The 27064-nt window shown below is 42.9% G+C and overlaps 1 protein-coding gene across 1 annotated transcript; it reads left to right on the top strand.

Moving 5' to 3' along the window:
• Positions 1-5164: 5164 nt before the first annotated feature.
• ulk1b (unc-51 like autophagy activating kinase 1) lies at positions 5165-26133 on the top strand (the record flags this gene model as incomplete). Its single annotated transcript, XM_080848136.1, has 28 exons — positions 5165-5254; positions 5953-6045; positions 6129-6170; positions 12330-12362; positions 13022-13058; positions 14521-14694; positions 14813-14886; positions 14968-15069; positions 15492-15550; positions 15707-15789; positions 16093-16143; positions 16253-16341; positions 16511-16673; positions 16823-16883; positions 17250-17336; positions 18033-18167; positions 18878-19032; positions 19412-19489; positions 20283-20524; positions 21215-21384; positions 21611-21729; positions 23093-23215; positions 23356-23540; positions 24338-24552; positions 24958-25076; positions 25321-25478; positions 25659-25794; positions 26010-26133. The coding sequence occupies 28 exons, from the start codon at positions 5165-5167 to the stop codon at positions 26063-26065; spliced, it is 3129 nt and encodes a 1042-aa protein (XP_080704262.1). The 3' UTR covers positions 26066-26133.
• Positions 26134-27064: the final 931 nt, after the last annotated feature.

Genomic DNA, 27064 nt, shown 5'->3' with positions numbered 1-27064 from the left:
TTTATTTCCTTTGATCGTTATTTGTTTTTTTACTTTAATGATGACAGGTGAAGCTCTGCCTCCCCTGACCGCACGTTGGTGCTCTCGCATAGAAACGTGGGCGCGGAGCCAAGCTGTTGCCTCATTAATAGGCATATGCTTAATCAATTCGTTATTTCATTCCCTGGCTATTTAGCCTTGTTTTTGCTTTTGAATGAATGGAAATATGTATACATTTGCATTATTGGTTTATTATTGTCTACAGTGTAGTCTACTACATACATTCATTTTATCCTTCGCTTTAAACTGATCATATTTATAGAGTGGTTCTGTGGACTTTAAAACACTGATGTGACAGTGCACCTGGCGTGGGTTTGTGTGCGTGTCACGATGTGCGCCGGGGCGATATAGGGGCCTCATCCTGGGAATTAGCCCCAGGCCTCAAAATGTCTTAATCCGGCCCTGCTTGTCAGAGGAGATGGTTTCTCACCCGAAAAGAAAATAAGAGCAACACTGGTTTATTGAACACAAACTGAACCTCATCTAGCACTCAACTGGATGTCTGGTCCTTGAAGATGAAAGGGACCTCAAGGTACAAAACTTTATAGACCTATGAATTTTTCTGAAGGTGAGCTAGAAACCGTTTGCAGTTGATGATTTTCCACTGGAGGTGGATAGAACCCACACTTCTTCACTGGTATTTTGCTCCTCTGAATCCATCTCTGCTGCTGATTTCATCTACCTTCCTATTGAGACCTCAGCTGTTATATTGGCCATGTGAACACCATCAGCTCTGACAGCACAGACTGGACTGTCCTTCCCAAGCTGGAGTATTACACTCACTGAGACCCTGGCACCAATTTCAAGGAGAAAGAACTGGATAAATAATGCCACTTTCATCTAAACTTACACAGTATCCTGTATAGCCACCCACACATATAAATGTAACAGAGTGAGAGAGAGAGAGACCTACATACTCACAGGCACTGAGTGCTGACTTTAAACTCATACAGACACGAGGGACCAAAACTGTTAGGACCCCTTTTAAGTCACTACACGTAGTTTTAGCTGAGGTGTTCAAACTCTTTGATCTCAATTTCACAGCAACATCTCCACCCCCCTCCTTCTTTGCCAGCCAGCATTCTCACAAACACACACTGAGACGTGCACATACACACCTTGCTCCGCTGTAAAATATGCTTGGAGCTTCATCAGCACACCCATTTCAAGCAATAGCTCTTTTCTCTCCATTTGGAACTGTTGTGGTTGCCATGGTTCCTGTCGAATCCCAGCAAACAACTTTCCCGCTCTCATTTCCCATGTGTCAGAAAAGTGCCGAAGCTCCATGTTTCTCATTTGATGGAGAGAAAATGGCCCGGCAAAATGGCTACACAATTAACCGTGTGCACCCTGCCTGGCGCTCTCATCAGCTGCAAGGCAGCCTTCTTTATGGGAGAAAAGGGAGAAGGGTTGGGGTAGCAGGGGGCACAGAAAAAAGAGGTACGTGAGCAGAATTCAGACATCTTGCAAGTGAAGGGTGTGTGCGTGTGTTGAGTGTGTGTGTGTGTGTGTGTGTGTGTGTGTGTGTGTAAGAGTGGTGGATGGGGGTGGTTAGGAGCTATTTTATCGCTCTAATCATATTTATTACTGCCTCAACCTACCACATATTTAAACGTGCTGCAAGTCAAACGTGTAGTCTCACAGCACCCACCTTGCTCAAAGAGAGAATGTTAAGCAGAAACATCAGAATGCACATACTCCTGGGATGTTGGCAGCTCTCAGCTGGAGCTCTGGCTTGGGTGCCCCCCCCCCCCCCTTTCACCGGTCAAGCTGCCAGCTATTGATTATTCACAAGTGCTCCTGCAGGCTTTCTATGGTGAGGTCATTGCAAAGTACAGCAGCACACCCTAGTGGTAGGATACAACAACGCAGCCATCTCATCAACAGCGAATAATCTGGACATTATTTAATTTTCTGTGTTTTTGTTGATTTGATTTCTTTTGCCTTCACATCAGGCAAAGGTTATCTCAGTGTAATTGTGCCATTCAGAATAAGCCAAATACCATTTATATTGTACAATCTTTGAGCTTGAACCTGATCCAAAGTATCTGGAACTGTTGGATCTTGTTTATATGAGTGTTACAAGGGTCCCGCCTAGTTCAACTTTAAACATAATTAATAATAATTCAGTAAATGTTATTCATTTCCAAGGGGCAGCTTTATTTATAAAAAATGAAGAAATCGAAATAATGTGAAAGTTATATATTATGCAAAGACAAACATGGTACATGCTAGAAGAGAGATAACAATGGCAATGGGAAACACACACACAACAAAGCAGGGGAATGTTTATTTTCATTCTTTGGGTGTCATTGGGGTGTAAGGGCAGTAAGACGATGTCATCATAGCTGGCGTGAGAGGAACACACACACAAATGGCCGAGGCTGAGCCTGTGTTGAAATCCTGGGAAAGACTCCTACATCCTTGTTAAAAATTCCACAAAGACATGAAGAACTGTTTTCTGACAGGTTCGTGGTAACAAACACACAAACAAATGAGTCATACTTAAGCTATTTAAAGAATGTTTGTGCCATGAATCACAGCTGCTTGTGGCACAGCCGGCTATGAATCCTTGAACTAAGTTAGGCCTGGGGCCTGCATTGTCTGCAGAAATAAATCACATGCCTGGAGAGAAATGCAAAGCTTCAAATGTGGCCTGTTTTATGTGTACAAGGGGATGGTGCAAAATATAGCCTGCAGCACAATCATTCGAAATGAGGCTCCCACATACAGAGCTTAGAGGGGGGCAAAATTAGTCAACCTTGGTGGCAAGGAACAAGGTGAGAATACAAAAAAACTTTTGTTCTGTTGGCAGGGAGAAAACAAAAGTTACTGCATTTCAATTGTTTCTCAAAAGCTCTCTCTACTAACTCATTTTAAGAGGTGTTGTATTTCTTTGGCCCCTCAGGTCTCAGAATCTTTAATCTGTTATTGGAAAGTTCATTTGTTTTCAGTGGAATAAACACACTGAACTACACAAATGATTGATCACATCAGCTATGGTTATTAGTGATAATAAATTACTGAATAGTAAAAATACATTTAAAATTTCTGTTAAACATACAAAAACTAAACCCATAAAGCAAATCTAAATAATATCTTTATAATATTAAGAATTCATATCTCTAGAATTCAAAATTATTTTGGTGAAATCGAGAAATGGCGATTTGTTCATGGCGGGGTATATTACATAAACTTTCAGATGAAACATTGCCCACCCCCACCTCATGCCTGTCTGGTTTAATCTGATGAATAGTATGATTCAGGAGGTGTTGCATAAATATCAGCAATATAAACTCTGTTGACTCCATTGCTCAGGACACAGACAGCCCCTGAGAAGAGAACATTTACTGAGAAGAGGAGCTTTACTAGTTTGTTCTGTGGGTTCTATTCTAAGGTATCTCAGTTGTATGACAACTCAAGGTAATGTTAGTATACACCCCCAAATAAGAAATAATATGTTGACCTTTTAAATAAGCTATTCATGTATTTTCTTATATTAATTTATTATTAAGGTGTTATAATAATCACATAAACTCTGGTCAAATTTCAGGTTTGAAAAGACACACATTTAATGCCATCCAATTAGTGTCTGTGCTTCATGGGACCTTGTAACTGTTATGCTATATCCTAATATTCTTCTGCACTTGCAATATTGTTTGAATTATCACTTATAAGTGTCTTTAATTGGCATGTTAATGGCCTAGTCTATATCACATTTTTTGGGCTGCTTTGTTGTTAGATCTTTATGTAGTCGTGTTGAAAATCAGTCATCAGTAATTAACTAGGCTGGGTTATTTATTCACAAATTCCCTGGTGTCCTCAATACAAACACAAGTGTCCAAATGACTTTTAGCTGTTTTTTGTAATATAAAACAAATATTCCCGTTGGAATAATAAGCCTACTATGGAGCCTACTTTTCAAAACCAGGCCAAGAGCCACATGGAAATCCCCTCTTGGCCACCTCTTGACAGATGCGCAAATTATTCGTGTAGCTGCAATTACATGACTTACCACATGATGGGAGTAGTTGACTGACTACATGCACAAGGTTTATTCAAAAAGACTGCACACGGCATTGAAGTGAACAACACCAAACAGGAGCATATGTCACTTAATTGACGTAAACAGAGGCAAAAGCAGAATCATTTCTGTAGTCTGAGGGAAGTTTCTGCAGACTAGTAATGACTTAAACGCTGTAAATTGTTAAGGGACTGGAAATTATTAATACAATATAAATACAAATATATATATAGGCTATATGATTGGGGGCTACTACAGTAATTCTCATTTGTAGTAGCCTGTTATGTAGCCTGTAACAGAGTGCTACTGGGAAAACGTCATTTTAAAATCCTGCTTGGTTTAGTTCAGATGGGCCTATTCATGGTCATATGCACGACATAACACAGACTAGGGTTTATGCACAACACAGACCGACCGTGAAATAGTAGGCTACAACCTTTACTGTCAATCTATGGACATAACACCTGCACAGTTGTGTTGTGACGTCTTCCTCTTCCGTCGTGACCACACACTTCCCTTAACGTCAAAATTCAACATAAGACACTCGCCCAGTACGCATGCGCATATGTGCTGGCTCGCAGAGCTCAGTTCTTTGTTGAATGCAGCGAAACAGACTCCCTCTGCAAGGAAATGAATACTGCAAGAAAAACTAGAAGAATACACAAACATCTACATCGAATGGAGTAGGAAATTGAAAACTAGTACGTACATCCCTTCGTCAGTACTGGGAGGATTGTTACCGAGTTGACAATATAGTCTGTATACAAACAAAACCATCGTTCTTCTTAAGGTGGTATTGTGGGATATTTTTAGCTCAACATTTGCCCTTTTTGCTATTGCGCTAGTTCTGTATACAATCATGGGAGCGTTTATCAGTTAAGAGGAATATTGTTATTCCTTTTCCTCGACAAGCTATCATGAAAGAAGACAGTTGTTTCTTCTTGGAAAGGCAGCTCATGGCATGCAAACGAGGGGGACACCTTTCCTGCTGCCTCAACGTTACTGTGGAACAGAGGGTGCCAAAGAGGGAGATCCAGTGGCCTGCATTTACCTGTCTCACCATTTCATTGAAATAGTGTTATACTACGCAGAACTGGGATTATGGAGACAGTTGGCAAATTTGAGTTCAGCAGGAAGGATCTCATCGGACATGGAGCCTTCGCTGTGGTGTTCCGAGGAAGGCATCGAGAGGTGAGAAATAACTTTGTTAGGGCCACGTTATAATGTTGTCCTCCATCCATGTCTTAATTATAGTCTTGACCCTCTCGCAATTTTGTCGTCTGCCAAGTTGTTGGACAACGTTTTACGTTGTATATCCGTGAAGAATCTCGATGGATGCTCAGCTTTGTCTGTCACAACTGTGCCATTCCACCTTAAAAAGCAGAGGCCTGGGAAATTCTCTTATTATATGCTGCAGCCTAGAACGGGGAAAAAACGAACCTTGATAATCAGATTTTCTACATTTATGCATGCAAGAGATTGTGCAAAAAAATGTGCATTGTATTTGTTTACAACATCGAGGAAGTAAAACTTTCCTGTTAGCTTTTTTCCTTTTAGGGATAGGGATGAAGTAGATTTTGTGTTGGTTTAAAGCACAAAAAAAATCTTTATTGTGCTTGAGATTTAATTTTATTGCAAATAAACATTCTTACATGCGTAGGCCCACTGGTGTAATTACACATCGGCAACGAGAATATGTCGTGACATGTCCACTACAAGCTCGTAATGTTTTTCCGGCACCAGCTAATCATGTACAAATACACTGTTTTTCTATTGTAACATACGCTATTGATGAACTATGTCTTTTGACGAAATGTTGTATTGATTTGCATTGAACTCATGTTCTGCCATGAACAGTTGCACACAAGTTCACATTGTTTTGTTTTCAGAAACACGATTGGGAGGTTGCTGTGAAATGCATTAACAAGAAAAACCTTGCAAAGTCACAGACACTTCTGGGGAAAGAAATAAAGATATTAAAGGTAAACACTCCCATAACGCATCCAGAGAAGACTATGACATTACCATCTTGTGGCGTATCTAAAATGAATGTCTCTCTTTCCAGGAACTGAAACATGAAAACATCGTCGCCCTATACGATTTCCAGGTATGTAACGAAAAGAGTACCGGTTTCGCGTAGTTGACTTTTTCTGCCCTACTGACCAAGGCTTTGAGGGAAATGATAAATCACGTCAAGGCCTTATAACACACACTACGTAGGCCTCGTAGTCTTAAAGAGGGAACTATAATATAAGTTTAGAAGTTTTATTTAGGCTAGAACATTGCACACACTGACATAAACATATATGAAAACGTATTCAAAGTGGTTTGCAGTCACTTTACATCCATCACGTGTTCTTTTGTTGACATACCCTTTGCGTGTAGGCTATTGGTCCGTTTAGAGAAAAACGGACTCTTGTAGACAGCCTCTTTATCCGGAGTGGACGGTATTGGCCTACTGAGAGAGAATGACAGATAATGGTAATTGATGAATATATTTTCGACTGATCCAGCGTAATGATTTTAGTGCATTTTAGAGTAGGTACAACTGCAGCAACATGATTGTCGAACCTGTGTTACTTGATTCCTTTAGGAAGCCTCGAGGCAATGATCGTTGAGTGTTTTTTAATGAATGGGTTGGTTCAGGAGTCTGGAGGTATCCATGACCGTTTTTTGGTATTGTTTCCCTAACTGTTTTGAAATGTGTGTGTGTGTGTGTGTGTGTGTGTGTGTGTGTGTGTGTGTGTGTGTGTGTGTGTGTGTGTGTGTGTGTGTGTGTGTGTGTGTGTGTTTGTCACCCTGTCAAAGACTCTTCCCAAAGTATTTGGATCCTGTATCTTGTCGCTTGTCTTATGGATCCAAATAAAAGCAATCAAGTGTGTGTGTGTGTGTGTGTGTGTGTGTGTGTGTGTGTGTGTGTGTGTGTGTGTGTGTGTGTGTGTGTGTGTGTGTGTGTGTGTGTGTGTGTGTGTGTGTGTGTGTGTGTGTGTGTGTGTGTGTGTGTGTGTGTGAGAGAGAGAGAGAGAGTGAAAAGAGAGAAAAAAGAGAGTGCTTGTGCATTGGACAGGACCTTTAATTACCGCCTTAAAACCTAGGTGGATACATTTTAGGAAATAGTCCAAAGCCTAATATAGAAGCTGGGTAGCCTTACAATTCATACATAAGCAACGATGTTGAGGATATCACCTCTCTGCTTCTCAGAGACATAGCACCTGCTTTCTGACCATTTATAAGACAGCCGTCCTTGACATGAAGTCAGTTAACCCGTGACAGAGTTAATGTCAACCCATGATCTATGCACTTTCTGAAGCTAGAAGGTGTCCTATAAGTGTTCTCTTCCTGGTCAAGCTGTTGTTCTCAGTGCACTTAACCTATGAACCCTTCTTTCTTCAACTGTATGATGGCCAGAATCCAGAACTATAAGAAAACAGTGACTCATATTAGTGCCTTAGATCTGCATTAAGTCAATAAATGTTTTTAAGACTTAGTTAAGGTACTGTCCTTAATTCCTTATCTTAACTGCATGTGAGAGAATAAGGTGTGTTGTGTCTATAGTGTCGGAGTGAGTGAGTACCTTTGGTACCGGAAGGTCCATAAACACAGCGGTAACACATAGGCTACGTGAGGTAGCAAAGGCTGAGGGCGCAGAGAGCTGAGGGAACACTGTGCTTTAGGAACATAGGGTGGGTCCATTTCTGCTTACATTTCCTCATTTGCATCCTTCAAATTATATTGGGATTGTAGAGGGAGCCTACAGTTGCCATTTGATCCCTATGCCCTGGCGAGCCTATTGTAAGATTCTGTTTTCAGTGTTGGTGGGTCATGGAGATTCATTTACTTTTTTAACAGCAACCCTTGATGGCAGCAAAACGCACTTGTCTATTTAGAGGTCTTTCTGCGTATAGGTATTATAGTAATCATGTGCAAGGTAATGGCGGCAGCTATGCTGTCAGGGTTGATAACAACATAACCTCAAATAAGCTACACGAAATGCAGGATTTTACTCAAATAAGCCCAACATTTTCTCAACCAGCTGAGAGGTTGTCCCAAAAGAGACACAGTATTTTAGCCCATTCCCTGTTCTCTCTGTTTCTGTTTCTCTTACACTGCTCCTCAGTCTTTCGCTGTGGCTGGCCAGGTGTTGCCCTCTTTATCATATCACACACCCTGTTGGGCAGAAGAAGGGTTAATCAATTTATCACTTATCTCAGTGCATGTCTTTGGGCACGTAGCAGGATAGTTTAAGAGTTTCCTCACTTACTCACTTAGACACTGTCTTTCTTTCTCTCTCTTTATCTATTTATCTGTGTATTATCTTTCTTTTTAGTATGTCTTGTTTTGACTTTTTGCCAGTTTCCTTTTTACTGGTAATAAAGGACTATAAAGTAAAATCTCTCTCTCTCTCTATTCCCCTTACTGTTTCTCTCTCTCTCTTACCAGTATGGAAACAGGGAATATTTAGGAGATCCAAAAAAAAACAAAAAAAGGTTAGCTGTGTGCTGAGTCAGCAGTCCTGTGCCTGCCACCAGCAGTCCATCCTGCACCACTGATTGGTTGCCCAGGACAGGCCGAGAGAGTGGGAGGTCAGCTGTTGCTAAGAGATAAGTGGACTTTTTGAAGAGTGCCAGTCCTCTTATGCTGTTTGGAGGCCTGCTCTGGTGGTGGGGGTGGGGAAGGGGATGGAGGCGTTGAATAGGGGTATGAGAGCAGAAAGAAAACAAGTGTCATCAGTCAAACATGCTCACTGTGTGTCTTTAGGTTGTTGGCTTTGAGTTTAGGGAAACCATGACATAGCCTGAAGCTGGTATTTGCCATAAAAAGTATGTTTGCTGTTGTAAGTTGGACTGTATCTAACTCTCTCTCGTGTGTGTTTTAGACCAGTTTATTATGCACAATAATAAATGTTTAGTTTTAAAATGCTGCTCTCTCTTGTTCCATCATTTTTCTAGAGTGCAAAGTATTTTGCAGCCTCACAAACATTACGGAACACCTTTGAATTGGTTGTGGTGGTGTTTAAGAGCAGGGGCAGTTATTTCAGTGTCACTACAGTTTTTTTCTCTTTAAAGTGAAAGTAGACTTGGAATTGGTTAGTTAAATCAGATTTCTTTCTTGCTCTCTCTCTCTTTCAACTTGTTAGCATCTTTGTCATGCTAGAACACAGAACACATTCAGTGCGATTCCTGCCCCTAATGCATAAACCCAGAGTGACCCTTAACACCAAGCCATATGTGGACCATGCTTTGTTGGCATAGAGCACATGTGTCAAACTCAAGGCCCACGGGCCTGATCAGGCCCGACAAGCCATTTAATCTGGCCCGCCAGCTCCTCAGAATGTTGCAAAAAGTTCCATTGTTTTGAATGAGCAACGATGACATTTTATTTGGTTTGGCTAATTTTACCTCAGGATTAATAAAGTATCCATCTTTTAATCTATCAGAGTTTGTCTGCCGTGGCCGCTGGTATGACGAACGCACCACAAATAGGCCCCTGCAAGTCCCACAATGCACTGTCCCCGCTGTGATAGCATACGTCAATTTAGGGAGCCCTTGCCCCACTGTCCGGCCCTCGACTTACACCCATTTTTTTTATTTTGGCCCTCTGTGTATTTGAGTTTGACACCCCTGGCATAGAGTCAGCACCAAAACAACACAGGCCCCATTGCATTTGCACTCATCATGTAGATGGCTAGTTTCAGGCTCAGACAAATGCCCCTGCTGCAGCAGACACTGTAAGTCTCAATAACAGATCTGATAGATGAAGATTATTTTGCAATTAATCTGAAATTGATGCACTGGATTAAGCACAAATGCACACACTTACTCTATGTTTTTTTACTAGTACAGTTTACAATGATGTACTGTCTTTACCAATACCGATACTACTTACTTAACAACACCAAAGATGCCTTTGTGAGCATTTCACAGGGGTTGTCAGGTGGGCACTAACTTTGTGTGTCTAAACAATACCTATTCATGTACACATCAATCTCATTATACTATGACATGCCACAGACTACCAGGGTAGGGTGGGTAGGTGGTAAGCCCCCTCTGGAGTACAAATCCAGGTTAGGGTAAGGTTACATGCACAATAATAAACGTTTTAGTTTTAAAATGCTGCTGGACTTTTGGAAATGCTGCTGCCCCTGTTCCCTGTTTAGTTTGAAAACTCAAGGGTTGCATTTTAGTTTGGGTGGGTTGAAATGGAGACATTTGGAAACGATGACGCAGACACCCACATTTGCTTCCTTGACAGTCACAACGTATTCGTCATGCTCCTTGCATGTGACCCTCCGGAAGAAAGAAACCGTATCAGCCTCGACTACCTGTGGTGAATGCAATTACAAGCGTTGCTGACCTTGTCTGTGCCAGAAGCTGTTGTGTTGTTAGATTTCCAGTGTATGTGAATGGTCAAGTGATATGCGTTTTCAGGCGTGTTACTATGGACAGTGTTTATTTATGATACGGAGCTAAAACACTCATCTGGACAGAAATTGTTTTCCTTTTAAAACTGTTTTAAAATGAGAAAGTCTTAGCCTTAGGGCAGAGGGTGGTGTGGCAGAATCTTCCGGGATTATGAACCCAGATAAGGGTAAGGGAATAAAATGGGATACGAACCCTGGTCACCTTAGCCACCCAAACATCTTGCGACAACAGGCTTCTTGATGAAATGTCCATGTCCCCAAGCAGTATGTATGTCAGCCATAACCACTGGCTCGGACAGCCTCAGACAGCTCCCTTAAAGCTTTATTGTGTGATTATCCTCGAAAACCAAATTCCAACTGAAGCGTTATGGTTGATTTAGCTTATAAAGCCTCTAAAACCAATCTCCACAGGTCTTGTGTGTGCTTGCCAACCTTGTCCCTACTCTTCCGCCACCAGTTCTGCATACTTCAGCTTCTTCCCTTCAAAGGCTTCCGCAGTTACATCTTCAAAGGGAATTGTTAACTCAGTGAGGAAAACAATGCATTCGCATTCAGAATACAATAACACGTCTGGTCTCACAAGAACTATATGCCCCTCTCCACTGATTTTAATAACTTGATTATGTCTCTATGAGTAGTGACCCTGGGTCAAGCTAGTTTTACAACCAGACAGAACATGTTTTAATGAGCCAACATCCAGTTCATGCATTGCATTTGCTTTGCTTGAGAGGCCACTACTGCTTGTCTAGTTTCCTTTTCTTGCATGCGAACAAAGCTGGTTACCCCATGCTTTCCAACTGTCACCTTACCTAAACCCTGCTCTTCCAGTCTGTACCTGTCCAATGATATCCCTATGCTGTAATGCGCTTTGTGCATGTTGAATCGCTTCTCCCTCTTTTCACTATTGGAGTGTTCTTGGCTGCTGGATCCTTAGATTGAGAGGAAGTCATCTCCAGGCTGGTCTTTTCACATTTGAACTCCTCCACCAAACTGGTCATTGGTAACTCCAAAATGTATTTCCCATACAGTGCTACAGTACTTAGACAATGTGTCACCCAAGCCATCTCCTGGCTGCCTTATTTATGATTCTCTCAAATTTCTCCACCTCTGAAATGGCAACCTCATGCACAGGCAAAGGCCACCTCATGAGTGGCAAAAGCCTGATGTGCAAGCACCACAATTTTCATTTACCAGGAATGAGGTTTTATCAATCTTATTGATAGCTTAACAATGATTTATGTGACCTCTTCAACCTGTTCCGGTCACTGAATGTGGAATTGTGCCACCTGTCTAAAGTCTTCACTGGTGTCTCCACATTAGAAGGAATCATCTCGCCATCTATATAAAAGCTCTCTTCCACCAGTTTTCCCTTACTTATAAATACTCTGCTGGGTTTCACATTCATCCTTGCTTATTTCAGTCATTTAACTTGGTTAACAGCTGAAGGGTACATGGAGAAGTTGTTGTAAGCGATGTCATGTTGTTCAAATAAGCTGTATGCCCTTATAATTACCTCATTTGCCATATTGAAAGCCATCTGTGAAATGGTGCATCTAGCCATGATGCCAATCTCCCAATGCTGCCAGGATGTGGTGTAGTAGTGAAAATGCAATTCTGGATTTCCAGTCAATTAGGCTGTGAGGTTGGGGTTGTTTTTGTCTGACCATTTCCTCTATTGCATAGTACAGCACATTTATGAGACAGACACATACTGTGAAAGGAAAGTAATTGTCCGTGCAAAAAAACTATTCTGTCTTTGACTCAACTGATTTTCTCTCTGTGTTTTAAACATGTTAACACACCCTAGGGTGAACAATGTCTCACAGCCTGTTTGTGTCTTTTCAGGAAACGGCGAGCTCGGTGTACCTGGTAATGGAGGTGAGTTATGCACCGTGCGGGTGCGCCTTGTGTATCAGCGTGACTGATCTGCACTTGATTATGAATGTGAGAGGCTAATCTGCCGGGCCCGTGAGGAACCTGAGCTGGGATGAACAGGAGAGCTTTGAGAGGTCACATGGTTAATCAACACGCAACAGCACACTTGACTCCTCTGCCTAGGGCCTTCTTCAATAGTTACACGAGCCATGTTTGTATTCTAGACTGTTTGCGATTTTCTGGAATGGGATATTTCAGCTTGATAGTAATATTTTACTGTTTTAGGCGAGAGCCATTAACTCCTTAAGTCCATTTGTGAACATGGCCCAAAAGACCCCACGCCTGTTCTGGATTTGGCATAGCCGGTATTTTGAATCCCCTGACTATGTTATGGGGAGATAACATTGACATGAAGTAAGCAAGTTATCAGCATCACATCCACCCAGATTCTTTACAGTTGACTTCCTCTTCTGGTACACAAAACACTCAAAACATCCAGCCTTCTTTGAACCTTTAGGGTGCGGGGCCTCGTATGTTGTGTATTGTATTTACCGTGTTAAGGATTCACGTTTTTGAATTGGATTGTTGCTTTCCCTGTTAGACCTGAACCTCAAACCTCTGAAGTATTTAACCTTGGTCTTTATCTCTGCTTCCAATCACAGTACTGCAATGGTGGAGATCTTGCTGACTACCTACACGGTAAGCATGTTAAGCAGTTTTTGCTAACATTCTTCGAGCAAACTTTTATGCTGTTGCACGAGTTGCAAACAGTAGGCTTCACACTGATATCCTAGTATTACTTGCACATACCATTAACAACAGGTAGAGTAAGGAAAGAGAAGAAGAAGCAGGGGGTGATGACAGATTGCAGAATACAATACAAGTTGTTCCCCCATTCCACCCCTGAAGGAATAGAGGAACAATTTTACAAATTAAGAAAACAGTTTTGATTTGGTTTTCTATTGTTCTCACTACACCCCTAAACTGAAGCCTTAATTTCACCCACAGTGTCAAAACATTTCTCTTGCAACAAGCCATGTTGTGTATAGCTTTGGTCTGAAGATCTGAAATGGGATTTTGGCATGTTGTTTACCATGCAGCCACCCCAGAGGATATTTACTCAGTTCTAGCCAGCTTGTTGCTCTCTGATCAGCACACAATGGAGATGTGCTTGTTGGCCCCATCGAGGATGGGAGCTGCTAAAGCCCAATGGCTCCGTGAGTGTTGGAAGATGACGGGGGTGATAAAGTCTGGGTCAAGCCTCTTGACCCCCCCTCTGGGGCAGGAAACCTCTCCAGGGTGGTTTCTTTTAGGAAGTTTACAGTACACACGGGTGTTGCTGGGCGGTCTTACTTCAACTGGGTAGTTGGAGAAAGGGAGCAGTAGTTTAAAGCCCTACACTAACTCCATCTGGGGCAAATACAGATTGGTTTTACGAAGGACTTTGTGAAGTGGTCGGCAGTGACGGGATGTAGATCCCGTGTCAGCTGACTTGTGTTAGTCACGAAAACAGAGCAGAAGGTCATTCTCTCAGGACAAGCAGTAAACAACATGGAGAGGATGGGCTGGTGGAGGGTTTATCTGCCCACAGTTTCCAAACGTGGCCATTTTCTCATGAGATTCACAGCATTGTGGCTATGAAGATCTATAATTAACGGCACATTTGATCTTAATTGGTCAGATCCTTAGGGTTAGGGATCTGGATTAATCCTGTTATTGTTGGTGTCTCAAAAAGGCTATTCTTTCTGTATATAAAAGCTGATGAGCAAATGTTGGTTTGAAAAATGTCTAAGTTTATGGATTTAACAAGGTTTTATGAAATTGACAAGTAGACTCTTGGTGTTATTAAATGTATATTTTGTGTAAAAAATGCTATGTTGCTATCTCACAGTCTAGAGTGTAGTTTTGCATTTAATGATAGATAGTGGTGAACCAACATCCCATAATGATTTTCAGGCAAATTAAACTAAACCTACCCAAATTAAGCTACAGTGCGGTTCAATTACTTTGTTTCAGAAAACAACCTTATGGGTTTTTTTTTTGCGTTGTGTAATAACTACCCACCCTAGATCTAATTTCTCTTAATTGACCTATCAAATCTATCAGTGTTGTGTTTTATACAAGATGCCAGATGGACTTATATTTATGTGTGTTGTTACAGCCAAGGGCACCCTGAGCGAAGACACCATTCGAGTGTTCCTGCTGCAGATCGCTGGAGCCATGAGGATCCTGCAATCTAAAGGCATCATCCACCGAGACCTCAAGCCCCAAAACATCCTCTTATCCCTCCCTGCAGGCCGCAAGTCCCACTCCACCAACACCTGCATCAAGATAGGTGTGTTCCATTCAGTGTCATACACACAGCATGTCCGTGTGGGTCTATCTGTGTCCTTTATGTCGGTGTTGGAGCATGCATTTGTTTTGGTTCAACATCTGTCATCTGTTGTTTGTAGCTGACTTTGGATTCGCCAGGCATCTCCAGAACAACATGATGGCTGCCACTCTCTGTGGCTCCCCTATGTACATGGTGAGTTAGCATTTTCACCCTTGCCTTTGACAGCGACACGATCAAGGCAGATCTCGTGGCCCTAATCCACTCTGCTTCCAGGCCCCTGAAGTCATCATGTCCCAGAACTATGACGCCAAGGCAGACCTGTGGAGCATAGGAACCATAGTTTTCCAGTGCCTTACAGGGAAGGCCCCCTTTCAGGTGAGCACTGCAGCAAACATGGGAAGTCCATCAGTATATGTGTGAAGCTATAGTGAGGAGGGGATTACTATAGCCTGTTTTTACATACTGGCTTATCTAAGGTGTCGTATTTCAGTGTTTATTCAGGTATGTGTTGGTAGCTCTGTCGTTATAAGGCATGTGTGTAGCAGACATGTGCTACTTGAGAGATAACTATCAGTGTACTACACATACCACATCTGTTACATGTCCTGTATCTACCAAAGCGTTTTTTTTTTTAACACGAACAGACACTTTTTCAATTCAAATTTTCAAATGACGACATTCCCATGTAAACTAAAATGAAAGAAGCCACAACAATAGGAATAAACATTTGTGTATTCACACACTGTTGCCTCAGTTCTCTCTGTAACTCGTGTGTTCACTGGCTTTCTCAACTCCAGGCTAGCAGTCCCCAAGACCTCCGCTTGTTTTATGAGAAGAATAAAAACCTCTCACCCAAGTAAGTGCCCTCACTTAACTCACTGAACTATGACATTTTAACAACCCCTCACAGACACAATGCTGTTTTCGGTGACACCTGTCTGTCTACTTCTGCATCACTCTCGCTTCCTTACTCTCACTCTCACTCCCTCTGTGTTTATTTGTTTTTCTCCAGCATTCCCAGAGAAACCTCTAGCCATCTCAGACACTTGCTCCTCGGCCTTCTGCAGCGGAACCATAAAGACCGCATGGACTTCGGTCAGTTTGCGCTCACACAGCCTGTTTGTCATGCGGTTGCAAAGCCTTAGACTGGCCCATTTGTCCTACATTTTTATCATAGCTGGTCCAAGTTACCTGGATCCAAAACAGTGTATCCCTGGAATGTTTACTAGAGCCTCGTGTTCAGCTCATATATTTAATTTATCACAGTTATGACACATGAACATGATTGCAGTTGAGATTTGTGTCTGGTTAATCACAAATTACAATATTCTATCCATCCAGCGGTTGTGTCCATCCTAGAAAAAAAAAAGTCTTCAATGTGAATTTGTCTTTGTTTAGATGAGTTCTTTCGACACCCATTCCTGGAAGCAAGCTCATCTATGAAGAAGTGTGAGTTCATTTGTGTCCATATAAAAGCGGTCCAACTCAGCATTGACTCTCTGAGATGTCTGTAATAGTACTGAGCATAGTTTAAAAAACTAAATGCCCTGTGTTGCAGCTGCTCCAGTGGCACTCCAGAGCTTTCCCAATTCAGCCTCCGCTAGTTCCTGCAGTAGTTCATCCACATCACACCTTGCCTCACCACCAGTAAGTTTGTGTGTGTGTTTGTGTTACTCTAACACACGTTGTAGTTTTTGCTGAAATGTGTTCCTCAATTCATTTCTATTTCTCATTTGAGTGTTATGTTCTTTGCCCTTCTTATTTTGTAGTCAGAGGCGTGTACTAAACTTTGTCTTTTTCTCTCTACGTTTTGCAGCAGTCCTTGGCAGAGATTCAGCAGCTCCGTGCGAAGCCCCTACCCTCTCCTACCCAGGAGTCTCCTGGTTCCCTGCTGAAGGATTCAGGGGGAGGTGGCAGCAGCAGCAAGAACTCATCCTGTGACACAGACGACTTTGTCATTGTTCCAGCTCACTTCGCCAGTAAGTCCCACACCTCACACTGAAGAATGACACTGGTACGTTACTGTATCCATGTGGGATTCATTCTCACTTACTCACTGACCTTCATTTGGTCTCTCTCTGCCTCTGTCACTTTCTCTCTCTCTGTCTCTTTCTCACTCCTTTTGTAGGTGATTTGGCCTGTGAGATACCAAGCAGTAAAGTGCTGCAGGACAGCCTCATGTGCAGTGGGTAAGTCTGACCGCAGCTTTACAGGACTCTCTCTGCTCAAGTATCCACAAGCCTCATAGAGCCCATTTTGTTTTGTGGTGAACTCAGCAGAGTGGTGTAAGGGCCAGGCCGTTATTTTAGCAGCAGAAGACGGATTTAGATATAGCAAATGGTTGAAGGAATAGAAATGGGTCACAATGAGGTCAGAAAGCCACACAAACCGCTGTACTACTAAGCTCTTGGAGTGGGTGTCATGTCAAACCATGTGTAATCACTGCGTGACCCAGTGACCTGGGACGAACTGTGGAGGTGCTGATTGACATGGCAACCACGGATTATAGCTGTGACCACCCATATGGTAACCCTAGCAACCTTTGTCATCTGCAGCTCTCTGCTGGCCTCTGGTGGCGTGGGCAGTCAAAGCAAGACCCCGCCCCGATCCCCATCCTACAGTAGCTCGCCGGGACCCTCTGGGTGAGTGTGTGTGTGTGTGTGTGTGTGTGTGTGTGTGTGTGTGTGCGCGTGTGTGCGTGTGTGTTTATGTCAAGCTTAGGAGATAAATTAGCTGATTCTTAGAAGTTAATCCGCAATGCCATTAAACAGCAAGTGTATAGAAATAGGGCAATATCAATTAAATAATAAACTACATATCAACCCATGTATCACATCCCCATCATTATTTGACTTTTCTTTCAGTTTTCTGATTTGTGAACTTGAACATTTTAGCGGTGACTCTGTGGGTTTAACCCGAATGCTCTTTGCACTCCTGTCTGTCCAGTGGAAGTGGTTTTTGACTCTGATAAAAGGATTACAGAGAGAGTGAGAGTGGATGAACAGCAGCTATGTGTCCTTTATCCCTCCCCCACCTCTCACTGTCTGGCCCTTTCTGACAGACCTCACACAGCACCCTCTCTGTGTCCGTGCACGCTGTCTTTGTCTCCCTCGGTCTTCTATCTGTTTATTTGTCATTCTTTGACGGCCTTGTCCGGACTCTGAGATTTTCTGAGTTTTTTTTTTGGTGTCTTAGTGTTTAATTGTTCTCGGCCATGATATTGTGTCTCAGGTCTTTAACCGTAATTTTTTCCCTCTCAAAATCTCACTCTCTCGCACATTGATTGCATGCTGAACAGTCTCCCTCTCTCTCCTTCTCTCTGCCACCCTCTTCCTCAGCAGGCTCAGTGAATGCTTGGCGAGTAACTCTAGTAACTATGGCCAGTCCGTGCCCATCCCAGTCCCCACTCAGATTCACAACTACCAGCGCATGGAGCAGAACCTCCAGTCTCCCAGCCAAGACACTTCCCCCAGGTCTGTGTGAACTCTCTCCTCTCTTTCTTTCTTTGTCTCGCCAACATTTTTCTACCCTCCAATTCTGTCACTCTCAAATGCTCAAACACATCTCCCTTTTGCACTCTCTCTCTTTCTCTCTTGATGTTTTTCGAGTATTCTCGTACAAAGACTCCTAGACTAGTGATTCACCGATCCGATTCATGGACCAGTATCAGAGCAGATACTGACCTTATGAAATGGATTGGGAATCGCGATAGATTTCACCGATCCACGTCTGATACAGTTACTTTGTTATTAGAAAATTGTAACTGCGTGATTTATGTAAATCTTCATTTACAAACTTATTTTAACAAAACCTTTAACAAACCCTTAAAAAATGTAAATAAAATAAAAGTCTCCACTAGGGTACTTTCAAGAAAAAAGAGCGTTGGTATCAACAGATATCCAGATTCAGGCATCAGAAATGAAAAGAAGTGGGTCGGTGTCTGTAACCTAGATAAGCTGATTTTTGCATATCTTTGCTAATTCAGGTATGTTTTGTCACTACATCTGCCATTTTTAGTACTTCATATTCATGCGAAGAAACTGCAATAAATGTAGAAATTCACAAAAACCGCCCTTGACATTGTTGTTACACAGTTCACCTCCGCCTATCTCTCTACACAACTGCTCTAACATTTTGGATTCTGTTCCTTCAACGCTGTGTGTATTTGATGGTTGTCCCTCAGGTCAGGACCACCAGTGCGTCGCAGCAGCAGTGGCACCTCGCTGGCCTTTGGGAGGGTCGCACCCTCTCCACCGCACTCAGGGGCCTACGGCTCGGCCCTCAGCTCACGGAGACTCTCTGCCGGGGCCTCCAAACCCTTCCAGCTCTCCCCCCAGGGTAAGATGTCCCTCATCACAGGAGATGTGACAGGGCCGGTTGTTGGCGTCCAGTACCAGATCACTATGAATTAGGGTCTGATTTAACATTAAGCTATAGACTGTTTTCTTTTGATCTGAAAAAAGAAATCGGAAAAGACCGACAGTAAAGAAAGAAAGACGGTATTTTTATTTGTGTTCTATTTTGTACCCTCTCACTAATCTTCAAATAGCACCCTTTTGTCTATGTCATATAAAGCCCAATCCAACCAATCCAGTCCTTTTAGAAATAGCAGCTTTGCTTGGCTGATGTTGCCTTGGTTTCCATTTTGTGTCTCATTTCTAAAGGAAGAATGTTTTTTTTTTTTCTTTCTTCTTCTTGTTGTCCTGTTGTTCTCTAGTGGGCACCATCCCTGAGATGCCCGGCCAGACTGACCCACTGGGCACAAATCTGGGTCAGTGTGGAGCACGGAGCAGCGGTAAGGATCCTCATAACCCCTTTTTTAAATATTCTGTCACATTGTAGCTTGAATAATGTAACGTTACACTAGCAATGTAAATGCAATGAAGCAATGTCATTTGTAAGGGGACAAACCCACTAAAAGTATAACAACATTTTTGAAGTACTCTGAAGTGCTTAGGTTTATAGTATAATTACATGTACATGTACATGAAAATATCATCATTTGTACATATCACGAGTGCCAATAGCTTTATCTTTTCATATGAAAAAGTGAAAATGAAAAGTGAAAATGAAAAACCAAAACGGAGGGGAAAAGCAGCCATCCACCTTCTAGACTCTGCTCCGTGTTATTCTATTTTTAGCTTTAGAAGTTTCATGTGAAACATCACCTATACCCATTAGTCAGCATAGACCATAGCCTCCAGATGTCCCAGCGGGAACTGACTGTGCTCTCCTGCAGTGTGAACCATTGGCTGCCAGCCTGAAAAGATGTTCCCTATGAACTTGGCACCTACACACATGTTTAGTCTCTGTCTTCTGTACACAGTGAAATGTGGCCTTTTGTTTTATTTCCGAACTCTTGTTTTAATGTAAGGTCTCATCTTTAGTTGAAGCTGTTTTTGAAACATTTATCTGTGATCTGTGTTGACTTCAGGGCAGTCAAATCTATCTAATTCTATCTATCAGGTCATGGATGTTCTTTTTACTGTCCCAGTGTGTACATAAAGTGTCATTGGTGTTAACGAGGAGTGCAGTTTCAGGTAGCATGGCTAATTCGAACTCCTTTACCTGTCATCTGGCTCTTCCAGGCACTGAGGGCAGATTTCAAGCCCAGCACCAACAGCATGGTCTGGGCACCAGGCTGCACAGTGCTCCCTGCCTGCAGGAGGTGGGAAACATCGCCCGTCACAAGATCCGCAAACAGCACTCGGACCCGGTGGGCGTCCCTCAGGGGGGCTTCATGGGTCTTCGGCCCCTACACTCCTCACCCCGACTCAGTGAGCTCATGCAGAGAAGCCCTCTGCCCACCATCCTGGGCTCCCCCTCAAGGGTGAGACCTTTATGCAGGTTCTGACTTTGTGTGTGTGTGTGTGTGTGTGTGTGTGTATGAGTGTGTATTTGTTGCACTAAATTTTATTATTTTCACGTTGCCTGAGATATAGAAGTATGTCTGTGAGAAAAGTATATATGTTTGCGTTTGTGGCTTGTGTTGTATTACTGTGTCAACTGTGTGTGTGTGTGTGTTTGTGTGTGTGTGTGTAGGTTCAAGAGTTCAATACTATGTGTACCATAGTGGGGAGGTTAGCCAATATCAGAATGTGTTTGAGTTTGCACTTGTCAAGGGTCGAAAGAGAGCTTGCAAGCATGCTCTATCCTAAAAGTAATAATGTCTGAAGGCCGTTGTTTGCCTTAAATATTTGACAGTATAACAAAGCCCCAGTTTATTTAACTTTTATCTTCCACTGTGGTAAACCTAGGGTATGCCGGTCAGCTCCACAATAAATCTGAATTCTTTTGGTTACCTGATATGACATGAATACAATTGACAAATATTCACCCACACTGAGCATTCCTTGCTGTATTGGAGGTTCAGGCTCTGGGTTAAAACCATATAAATGAGAAGGCATTCACTGACATACATTCACCTCACTAAGTGACCTCTGCCTAAAGGAATGGTGAACTCAGTAGAAAGTAGAAATTAAGTAAAGTTGATCAACTTCTCCACAAACTTTCTCCACAGGGCATACCCCCGTTTGAGTTCCCTAAGCCACCCAGCTCCCCCAACATGGTGACTTTCCTGGCGCAGCAGGGCCTTGTCCTGGCATCGCCCGGCAACAGGCAGACACAGGGGGACGCGGGACCCTGCAGTCTTCTAGACAGAGGAATTGAGGAGGGCAGAGGATTCGGGAGGTAATTATGTTTCAAGGCATCCATTATTAAAGCCCTGAGAAGATGGGGCGAGAGGCGTATGGGAAGAAGGAAATGTGTCTAGGGACGGGGAAGCAATGAGAACATTGGGGAAGGAGGTTACTTTTATGAATGGTCTCCTTCTTTTTATATTTTGTTCTCGATAAATCATAACGCTATCTCTCTCTCTCTCTCTCTCTCTCTCTCTTTCCTTCTGTCTTCCATCTAGGTCGCAGAGCGCTGGTCGCCTGTCGGACATGTTGTTGATGGCAGCGTTTGGAGGGCCACTGGGGGACAGAGGGAGCTCAGAAAACCTCAGCACTGACAACAGAGCCATGGACATTAAAGGTTTGTTTACCATTCACTCATACATCCATTAAAATGTATTTATAGTTCAGCACAGAAAACCGCTATATAGTGTTTTTCCACTACACATTAAACTCATTTTGAGCATTTCATTACCAGAGGAAAACCAAATAGAGGAGATTCTATTGCAAATGCCTTAAGTGCATATTTTAAGCACAATCACATTAGGGCACTTAGTAGAAGTGTCTCCACAAAGTAACCATATGCAATATTATCTCCTCTATTTGGTTACTACAGCCTGTCAGAAAAGCTGTTATTTGTCTGTGCAAAGGTTGTTGCTGGGCAGTGAAGACATTTGCACACCAAATACACTCTCATGGAGACACTTAAATATGTTTTGCTTGAACTCATTCACCCTGCAAAGTTTGTTTATCACCGACACAATGAACAGAGTAACTGAGGACAAGCCATGGATCCTGGTGTATATATGCCCCTGCTGTATACAGGTTCAAAGATCATGTCTGTGTTATCTGCCCAACGAGATTGCTGTGATCTCATCCCAGCAGATTTGTCTGCTCATCAGGACATTTCCAGTGTGGTATTGTTCATTCCTAGCCTGCTATGAAATGGAATTCTTTAATGTTATTAGCCTCAGGTCTCAGCCATAGCTGGGTGTGGTGCCCTATCCCCAGCTCCATTAGTGGTTTGGCTGATAGCTGTAGATGTTCATGCCAGGTGAGGGAAATGTTGACAAAGAGGTCAGTGTGACCGCTGAATGCTGTGAAGAAAGTCCATTTCCAATGGCGAGATGCTAACAAGTCTGTCACTTCCAGATAAGATAAGAACACACTTCTCTATTTGAGTCAGACAGCAGGCTGTTTTCTTTACATGTCACTATAAGTACAGTTTAACAGTATAACAGTAGCTTGCTTTTATTATAGGAATAGCTTAGAGGGAGATTGCATATCTAAATGGGTCAGCAGGTGGAAACTTTGGTGCATTGACTGAGCAGGTGCTCTTCTTGTTCCCCGTGAAGAACTGGGACGGCAGTTGGGAGAAGTGACTAGGAACACTGTGAACCGTGGGTGAAGGATGTCTCCTAGAGACGCTGCACAGAAGCCAAAAGAGAAGGCCTCATTTGAAAAGTTAACTTTTGATTTGAATTCAACTTTCTCATTCTCTTGAATGTTCAACCTAAACTGAACCACTGCTCCACTATCTGCTGTTGCCTCTGTAACACCTCTGAGTTAGCCCCAAGTAAGTCTTATCTGAAACAGCTGCAAAATTATCATAAATGTAATCAGGGAAGGCTAGGTTTCGATGAGCAATCAATGGTACCATGGTCGGGTGAGCAATGTACCCTGCTAACAGCTAACGCTCTCTCTCTGTCTCTCTTTCTCTCTAGCTCCATCTGCTGGAGGTACTATGGTGGTGGGCTCAGGCAGCCCAGCGAGGGTTGTCTTCACTGTGGGCTCTCCACCTAGTGGCAGCACACCCCCACAGTCCTGTCGCACAAGGAGGTGCTCCGGTAAGTTCTTGCACTTAAACTTGCTATTGCATTCGGACTACCTAATAAAAGCTCCTTAATTGACCCTTCAATTAGTACAGATTGCAAAACAGTGGGTGCACGTTATGACATCATATTGCTATTAATGTTTGTCTTTGCAGGATCTTCAAATTCGGTCAGTCCAGCAGGGTCCTTCACTGGCCGCTACAATCAGACTGGTATTTTCATGGAAGGCTTTGAGGGGTCTTCCAGCCCACGGTGTGGCTTCACACATCCCCTCTCCTCCACTCTGGAAGGAGCTGTTACGTTTGAGGCGCCAGAGCTACCAGAGGAGACACTAATGGAGGTAAAAACATAGACCCTTATATATAATAATATATAATATCAGGCCCTTTGTTGATGGACATAACTGATTTGAGCTAGATGATCACTCGACACACGCATCTTTTTATATGCCTTTATATTTTATGGGCCATCAGTGATTTCTGTATGCTTCAGTGTATGAGTGTACTTGTGTCTGATTTAAAAAATGGGTCAGTTTCTAAATATTGTTCATTGTTAGTATTGACTACATTTTGCCAGGCTACTATGTTTGGGGGGCGAACCAGATTTTGGAGGGACTTGAGAGCAGAGAAGGAGAGTTGACGAGTGTAAGAGTGTTTTGAATGGCACTGGAGAAATAAAGCATTTTAGCTCCAAACTCATCTGTCTTCTTGGAATTATTACCTACACCACGTAATAGCACTCAGAATTTCTTGTGCATGCCCGCTTTTCAGTTAGAGCCCTTGGTAAACACGAGGAAGGACATGGTTGCAGAAATCAATTGTTTGGACGTTTTTGATTTAAAAAAAAAAATCAAACATTCAGTCTGTCATATACTAGACTAGGCTACTACATTAAACAAATTAATGTTGTTAAGAAATAGATACATTTGACTAATTAAAAAAAAATATCGGTTGGGCTTACCCCATCATAGCTGCATAGTATTTTAATTGATTACTCAAGATTTTCAGGAAACGATTAATCGATTTCTATAATGATGTACTCGTGCAACCCCTTGTGTGTGAAGTCATAATTTTCTCCATCTTTATCTCTCTCTCTCCCTCTCTCCCTCTCTCACTCTCACTCCTTCCCTGTGAGCAGCAGGAGCACACAGACACCCTGCGGCAGTTGCGCTTCACCCTGGAGTTTGCACGCTGCATGGTGGAGGTGGCAGGGAGCCGGGGAGGGGACCGAGACCGAGACCGAGACCTAGACCTAGACCGGGGCGGCGAGCAGACGGACCCCTCCTGCTCCTTCTTGCTGCAGCAGCAGAGCGTGGTGGCCGACCAGATCAGCTCCCTCAGCCGCGAGTGGAGGTGAGCGTAACCTTCCCTACACCCTCACGACTATCTACACTTGTATGAAAACCAGTAATACTACTTTCCGTTTGGAACTGTTTCAACTGTTAAACCATACATAGACTAATCTGCAGGCACAGGAAAAGAAATTATGACACCATTGCAATTCTGACATTATGTTGTGTTCTTATCACAAAGCCTCTTAAGCAGGGATTACAGGCTCATTTTAGTTTTAAAATATACCTGGAATACAGCCAATTATGGTGTTATAGGCTTCGATATCAATCATAAAAGCTTCCCAGTAATATTACCCCTGTCATTTGTGAATTCAACAGAATGCAAGGTTACTTTGTACACTAAAAAGGAAACTGCATAAATACTACATAGTAAAATGTTCTGTGTGTGTGTGTGTGTGTTGTTTAGTTATGCAGAGCAGCTGGTGTTGTACATGAAGACAGCCGAGCTGCTGTCCTCTGCTCTCCACACTTCCATGGAAGGCATCAAACAGGGCAAGCTGTATCCCTCCAGCACGGTCAAGCAGGGTGAGTGCATCCCCTTTATCTGTGTCTAAAGGCACTCAGACAGGCTTCGGTGGGATCATGGGGTTCAAGTCACTTAACCCCAACCTCCAATTAAACTGGGGCAATGAATTACAATTTTAAGTGAATTTTATCAATTAAATAATTTAATTAATGAATATACACAACATGAAGATGGTTAGATGTAAGTGTTTGACTTGCTCGATTGATGGTGTGTCTGTGTGTTTTGCTCTGTGTGTGGGTGCAGTGGTCAGAAGGCTAAACGACCTCTACAAGTCCAGTGTGATGTCCTGTCGCTCCCTCAGCGCTCGCCTGGAGCGCTTCTTCTCACGCAAGCACCGCCTCATGGACCACATCAACACCATCACCGCCGAGAGACTGCTCTTCAGCCACACTGTACAGATGGTGGGCTTTCGCTCTGATATGGCCCTCCTCTGTTCCTTCTATTTGTTTATTTTTGTTTATTTGTATGTTTGTTTGTTTGTTTGTTTATTTATGTTTTGTGTGTTTCATCCGTGCAGATTGTTGGTAGTAGGATAACGCATTTGAATCGGTAAGTAAACTCTTTTCTGTGTTGCTGCGTAGGTTCAGACCGCTGCGCTAGATGAGATGTTCCACCAGGGAGAGCTGTCCGTTCAGCGCTACCACAAAGCCTTGCTGTTGATGGAGGGGCTCTCCATGCTCCTCACCGAGCAGACCGACATCCTCAGGCTTAGCAAGTGTGAGTGCCATAAACATGTACACACATATGTACACACACTCATGAAGCCATGGCAACAGAGGAAAGATTACCTGAGTACTGGTGTTAAGAAGCTGAAGTGTGTGAGGGTTTAAGATCAGTTTCGTTTTAATTTAAGTACAATTGAATTTACTATATCTTGATGGCTCCCTATTAATGTTGACTGTGTGTGTGTTTGTTTTTGTATGTCCCTGCAGGTAAGCAATGTATTGAACGCCGTCTCACCGCTCTGCAGTCTGGCTTATGTGTATAAACACCCCTGTTGTGAGAGCCCCGCAGGAAGCAGCCTGGATATCCAGTCATCCTCCCTCATTCTCTTTCTCTTTTACTCTGTCCTCCCCTCCTGCAACAGCTTTTGCGAGCCTCTGCTCAGTGACTGCACAGCGGGTGTCTGTTGAGGTGACTGAAGAGCAAGTCCAGTCAGTACTCCTGCTGGGGGAGGTCAAGCAGCAGAGGCAAGAGCAGTGGCTCACATATGAGAAGGGTTGAGGGTGTACCGAGGGCGGTTCCTGTCCATGCCTCAGCTTACCTCACTCTTCACCTGACACGGAGAACACATAGGCACAGTTAGAGCCAGGGTCAGAACCAGACAGCTGAGCATCATACTGGTGACGATACCAATTTTAAACTCTGACCTGATCACTGACACAGACCCATAATGTAATTCCAGTAGTATCTCATAGTTAGCCTTGCCACCTCAATCACACAAGTCTAATTTATATTAACTTTCTACATTCATTGTCCATCCTGCTTAACACCAACTTTAGTTTTTATTTAGTATGTTGGCCCAGAGCCATCCTTTTAAGTATCATTCATATACTGCCCCATGTTTCCCTCAATGAGATGTAAGGCCAATGGATTTTAATCCCCAAACAATATTGGACCAATTATTAAATATAAATATTTTAAGTATTGATTTTCTGAAGAGAAAGACCCTTTGAATGTTTTGGACCAGAAAAGAAGGAGATTAGATGACTGAATGGTGAAAGGGCATCTGTTGCCTCAGCCACTCCATTTGTTTTATTTAAGCTAAGCTAACACACAAATTAGACCCATTCATTCCCCCATTTTGTTTCTCTATTATGCATGCCCACAGGACTAAATATCCCCATTCTATAGCAGAAAAACATGTGAAGACCACCTGATGCACTTTAGAGAATCACGACCAATCACAGAAAATGTTCCGCTGATTCTTTTGAAAAGTGGTAAATCATGTTCCATGTTATTGAAACGCATCTTCCAGATCTAGATC

This window comes from Sprattus sprattus (genome assembly GCF_963457725.1).
Source record: "Sprattus sprattus genome assembly, chromosome: 11".
NCBI classification, from domain to species: Eukaryota; Metazoa; Chordata; class Actinopteri; order Clupeiformes; family Clupeidae; genus Sprattus; species Sprattus sprattus.
Note: the sequence above shows the minus strand (reverse complement) of the source record. Positions and strands in the feature narration are given on the sequence as shown.